This window comes from Helianthus annuus, chromosome 12 (genome assembly GCF_002127325.2).
Source record: "Helianthus annuus cultivar XRQ/B chromosome 12, HanXRQr2.0-SUNRISE, whole genome shotgun sequence".
Lineage (NCBI taxonomy): Eukaryota > Viridiplantae > Streptophyta > Magnoliopsida > Asterales > Asteraceae > Helianthus > Helianthus annuus.
The window spans coordinates 78,306,707-78,313,032 of NC_035444.2; the positions used below are offsets into that span (position 1 = coordinate 78,306,707).

The 6,326-nt window shown below is 42.4% G+C and overlaps 1 protein-coding gene across 1 annotated transcript; it reads left to right on the forward strand.

The window, feature by feature from the left end:
* Positions 1-4,301: 4,301 nt before the first annotated feature.
* On the forward strand, positions 4,302-5,648 carry LOC110891556 (calphotin-like). Its single transcript, XM_022139260.1, has one exon. The coding sequence runs from the start codon at positions 4,302-4,304 to the stop codon at positions 5,646-5,648; it is 1,347 nt and encodes a 448-aa protein (XP_021994952.1).
* Positions 5,649-6,326: the final 678 nt, after the last annotated feature.

Here is a 6,326-nt window from a genome sequence, read left to right on the forward strand (position 1 = left end):
CTGCGACTCGAGACCACATAGTGACAACTCGAGACTGGACTAGAGACCTCTAAGGTTGCGACTTAAGCCGGCACTTCTCGAGACCGGAAGTCTATGACTCGAGACCTCCTGGTTGTGACTCGAGACTGCATGTTCTCGAGTCGAGACCACTTAGTCTCGATTGGGCTGTCTGAATCAGTTATTGGGCCACCAAAGGTGACAATGTGTTTTGGGCTTGTATCTGTGCTACTGTGCTATGTGCTGATTGAATGCTTAAGGATTGGAACAGGCCCAATAACTTAGATGATGATTGTATGTCATGCATGCTATGTGTTAGGTTATGTGTAAATTAAACGTGACATCTCTGCACCCAAACCTGACCTATACTGGTAACCATGCTAGGATGTGGTGACCAGCGTGCTTGACCCAGTAACCTAATCTGCCGAGCAACCCAAGGTGAGTTCACACACTAAAAGCATGCGTCCCAGGGAGGGACACGGACAAACTGCCAACTTTGGGGAAAAACACCTTCGAACTGTTATTTTCGGGGGAAATACGAATGGGTACTTTTAAATTACTATCTTCGGGGGAGATACGTTTGGATATTATTTATAAATCACAACTAGCAAAACTAAACGAAACTCTATCACATTAAGTCCCTGCTTACAGTACCGATTAATCGCCGGGGGCGAACGGGTTATTAGTTGATAGCGCTATTAGGTTTGACAACCTCACACCGTGACCGGGGGGATCGGGCGTGAACTAGTAGACCTTGCATCTTGGTCAATGATGATAGATATTGACTCGGGGCACCACAACTTTCCGTCAACAGTTTCGGTATCTACAGTTTAGTGAGCTTACAGATGGGGTAGCTCCCCATAACGTGATTATAAATGCTTTATCTAAACAACTTACATTTTCAAAAAAAAAAAAAAAACTAAAACTTGACACCTCGTGGACTCGCCAACATTATGTTGATACCCTACTGCATGCTTTGCAGGTACCCAGTGATTCAGGAGTTTGCAGCTTGCGGGTGTGTAGTGGTCGTCTAACCCGTGTGTTGGGTTCTAAACAAACTTGAACTAAGAACCTTGTTTTAAACTATTTTGTCTATGCTTCCGCTACTTACCTAAACTACTATTTGAATAACCTTGTGGTTGGTGAATACTACTTATGATATTAATTGAAATGCTCAGTATAATTGGTGGCTGGATCCTAGTCAGTCACGCCTCCAAGTGGTGGTACTCCGCATGTGGAATTTGGGGGTGTGACAATTCTCAACACTTAACACAAAATCACTTCTCTCTCCCTGCTTGCTCCTTTCAGCCGAGAACCAAGCACCACCCACACCCACTTTTCGATTTCATTCAAGTTATTCTAAGTGCACTCAAGTGTGAAGGATCTCATACGAGGAAGCCTGGTGCTTGCGGATTGTCAAGGACCTCTCTACGAGCTTTTAACCACTCGTTTTTAGACTAGTTTCTTCCCTAGCCTCGAGCTAGTAGTAAGTGGTTCTAAACACCTTCTTGATCTATTTTAAAGTGGTTAATAAGAATTTTGTCGGTTGAAAATCATGAACATACAAGATCAAAGACTAAAAGTATACTAAAATGATGATTAAGATGGTTAATTGTTGAAAATAGTGTAAAACTTGTGAAACTTGTTTTGTTATGATTATTTATAGTTGTTGATTGTTAGTATGGGAATGGATCGTCATCAAACCACGCTAGATCATGTTCATGGAACATGAACTAGCCTTATGTTATGTCGTAAGGTTATTAGATGACGAACCCTTTCAAACATAAACATGAACTTGTGTAAAGACAATTTTTCTTATGAAATGGAGTCCTAAACTAGTGGATCTAAAGATCTACAAGTGGTATTTTCGAAGAACCAAGTGTCAAATGAAATCATATTTTTAAAAGCCGGATCTTTCCTAAACAAAAGTGATTTATGTGGACACCCAAGTGTGTAGACACTTGTGTAACAAGAAGTTTTAACAAAGAATTGTTTTGTAATATTTGACAAGAAGTTGTAAAAATGTACCTTCTTTAAAAACAAGGTCTGCAAGAAACCGATTTATTTATGTAAAGATCTACTAAAAATATGGGGGAAAGTTACTACATATTTTACACAAACCACAAGTTCATGTTTGTTTTGCGATTTACATCTACTTTGACTGTTTTGATGATGAAACTTTGTTGATTAATGTTGGGAACATTGTTGATTGAATTTATAAAAGAAAATGATACGCTTGAAAGCATGGCCACCTCGAGTTGCAGAGGAAACTCTGGCGAATTTTTTCCAAAAATCTAACACTTGTAATATTTTTATCACAAGTGTTATGGATATATTTTTAACTTGTTTTCCCAAGTAACTTTCGCCGCGATTTTTACTACGAAACTTCCAAGTGTCGGAGGTGGGATTTTCACAAAATAAAACTTGCTAAAATATATATTTAGTATATATTTTTTTCATAACAACACTTGTGAGATTTTTATGATTATTTTGTGAACTATACAAATATTATTTTTAGGGTAAAAATAATATTACTGAATATTAACAACTCCAAAATAATACGAACGCCTTCACAACAAATATTTAGGTTACACTGGTATTATTAATACCACCCGAACTGTACAACGTAACTTACATATTTTCGGAAAATACTATTTTTTTTTTTACAAAAGTATTATTTTGTGGAATAAAATATAATATTTTTGGGAAAAATATTTATATTTTGGAAGTAAAGTATTTTGGATAAATGGAATAAAATATATTTTATTAAGTGAGACTTAATAATATATTTCGAAAATATACGGAACGAATATGTATTAAAACCCCCATCCTTGGGAAGGAATATATTTACCAAATAATTACGAAGTGTAATTACGAAATAGTTGCCTAACTATTTCCCAAAAACCTAAACCTTAAAGCTAAGGCACGGTCGTCCGTCTAATAGTAGTTAGTACGTGTAGGTCGTCGCACAGCAGGTTGACCAGGAGGTTACTTTTTAGAGACGCACTTCGGTGAGTTCATGTCCCCCTCTTCTCTTAACTGTTTTCAGTTTTCTAAACTGCGGGGGTGAAATACATGTTACTATGATTACGAGTACTTTATACATGGTATGGTTAGCGTAAGGAGGGTTACTACTTAGATCATGTGAGTGGGTAGGCGTGAACTGAAGGCAATTAATCCTCAGTATAGGACCGAGGGGCCGTAGCGGTAGATCTATCTGGGTGTAGCGAGCCCAGCCCCAGGCCCATCAGAACGGACCTTGGGGTGACTTTGTTCCCAACGCAAAAATCTGCTAGGTTTGAGTCTTCCTACAGCACTTCACACATATCAATGGCCTTGCAAACCATTGGTGATCTCTTTATTTCCTTATTTGCTACATACCAGGGTTTTTATACATACAAAGGTTTTACATACGCTTTACACATGAACTCGCTCAACAATTTTTGTTGATTTTTCCAACTTACATGTATTTCAGGGAACTAAGGATCTGGCACAGTACGCTCCGTTTTCGCATTGCGTATGATTTATGGGATCATCCACGTTTAGGGATTGTGACTTTTTCCTGGACGAGTCGCAAGTCTTAAACGGTGTTTATTTTAAGTTTGTGGTTGTGTTTTTCAAACAATATTTTATTTTGTTATGTTGTATTTCCGTTGCATGTGTCAACGCGGTAAGACAATGTTGTGTTACTTTTATTTTAAAACTTAAATCAATGGCTGATCTGCATGGTTTTACTTTCATATAGCTTTGTTATGATTAAGCTATGGTATTAAGAAGTCACACCAAATAAACCACGCTTCTGCAAAGCCAGGGTGTGACAGCTTGGTATCAGAGCTCTGATCATAGCGAACTAGGATTCCTTCTCGAGTCTAGACTATGATCACTAGGGCTCTCACGAAAACATTTTTGCACTGCATACCACTTAAGTCCAGACCCAAAACATTTTTACAAATAAAAAGTTGAGCACATTTTATTTATTAGTTATGGCTCAGTCTGGGAGGCTGAGGCTCAGTCTGGGAGGCTGGAAGAGTTGTCTAGTGGGACTAGGGAGTCAGTCTGGGAGGCTGGGAGAATTGTCTAGTGGGACTAGGGAGTCAGTCAGGGAGGCTGGGAGAATTGTCTAGTGGGACTAGGGAGTCAGTCTGGGAGGCTGGGAGGCTAGTGGGACTAGGAAGATCAGTCTGGGAGACTGGGAGGCTAGTGGGACTAGGAGAACTATTTGATTGCCTATTGATGACTAATATGTATACCTGATTATATGATTTTGATTATTTGTGCATATTTGTGTTAAAGTTACAGACACTATGGATTCATCCAGCACAGGAGAGTCGGACACCACTGACCCGATGCCCATAGTGTCAGACGGTAGAGTGTCATCCGAGCGAGAGGTATACACTTCGGATACCACCAGTACAGACGACGACGACTTCCAGCCGTTTGCACTGCCCGATGCCGTTGTCGAGCCCGCTGATGGCCCCGTTGCTGAGGATTTGCCATTTGTGGTGATCCCTGCTCCCATACCCCTTGCCATGTATCCTGTTATCGATATGCCTCTGGACGTAGTCGCTGACGACGACGTCGATTTGTTTGACGACGAGCCACTGGAGGATGACGTTGAGGGCGAGGCCCTTATAGCTGCCGATGATCACTTGCTTCCTGCAGATGCTCCCGCTGAGGAATCACCTGTTCACTCACCTGTCCCAGACTCCTTTGAGTCTGTGGCATCTGCCCCATCGCACGAGCAGGGCGCGCAGCACTACTCGCATGATACAGACCCCGATAGGGCATCATCTGCTGCACCTGCCCCTGCCCCGAGTTTCGCGATCGATCATGATATTAATGATGATTCCGACCCTGTCTTCCCTCCTGGTTTCGATCCAGACCAGGAGATTGAGTTCATACACCTTGATCAACCCATGGAGGACCCAGCTGATCCCGTTGACCCTGCGTTTGCTGATCCCGCGGATTTCGAGATGGAGTTTGACGATCTGGAGCCTGCTGTGGCCCCCGAGCCAGTAGTTGCTCCAGACCCTGCACTCGAGCATGATCCTATCCATGCTGATGTACCCGCTGTTGATCCATTGATTGCTGATGTACCTATCGATGATCATCCTATTGTTGCTCCACTTCTGGAGGATGACCATGTTGTTGCTGATGCTCATATTGATGCACCACCATTGTTAGAGGGTCCTGTTGCTGCTCCACTGGTAGTGGATGAGCATGTTGCTGATTTCCCCGTTGATCCTGTTGTTGTTGCTCCTTTTCCTGACCCTGTACCTTTAGAGCCTGATCATGCACTCTTTGTGACTCATGTTGACCCTCAGTATGCACACACCCGGAATGGGTGGATAGAGGATGATGATGATTTTCCACCTTTTGTGGTACCAGTTACACCTGTTTCAGCACCAGCTTCAGCTCCTTTTGATGCACCCTTGTTCCCCACACACACTGCTGATGCTCACCGCACAGACCTGCCTATTACATTTCTCCAAGACATACCTCCACCACGTCCTGGGGAGGGGTCGTCTCATCAGCCTTTTGGCCATGCACCATTCATATCTGGAGGAGATCAGTTCATACCTCCAATGTCTCAACATATTGTTGTTCCCCCTTGTTGCACCGTTTACTGTGCCACCTTTTGCTCCATCTAGTGAGCCTTTTCTCTGGACTTCACCACCCATCATGCCACCATCGGATCCTTACCATCCTTACCATGTGGGTTATTCTGTAGAGGACATTCTCAGATCGTTCATGATCCAGCAGGAGGCACTTACGCATCGCGCATAGGAGCTCGAGAGAGCACAACGACCACCATGCCAGTGCCAGGGTCAGACTCACCCTGCGATATCACACCCTCCTCGTCCGTTATCTCTCGATTTTGTTGCTCGTTTTTGGAATCAGGATCAGCAGCTAGCATATCTGTTGCGTTCTCACCGGGCCATGGAGGAGGATTGGCTTCACATGCGCTGTTTGCTCTTTTCTCTCTTTCCCCCTCCTCCACCACCATCAGCGTAGGGCTATTTTGTACGACACGGTGGACTTTTGTTGAGAAGACAGCGATTGCTCAGACTGCACAGCTTTTTGGAGACTGCATATTGATCTTGACTTTTGTTGTTATATATATGGGATATTGTTGACATTGATTTGATATTTTGGACAGGGGTGATGTAGCCCTTAGTCGTTGATGTTGTATGATACAGTTACTTGTACACCTTACATTATGGTCTCGATTTATGGCAATGCAATCGCGGTATTCTCATCATATGTGATGTTTGATGGATTATTTATGTTCTATAACATGAGATGTTATGTGGTTGACTTATTTATGA

What these genes read in the sequence shown, in the direction of transcription:
- LOC110891556 (XM_022139260.1), top strand. Translation starts at nt 4,302, where the DNA reads ATGGATTCATCCAGCACAGGAGAGTCGGACACCACTGACCCGATGCCC.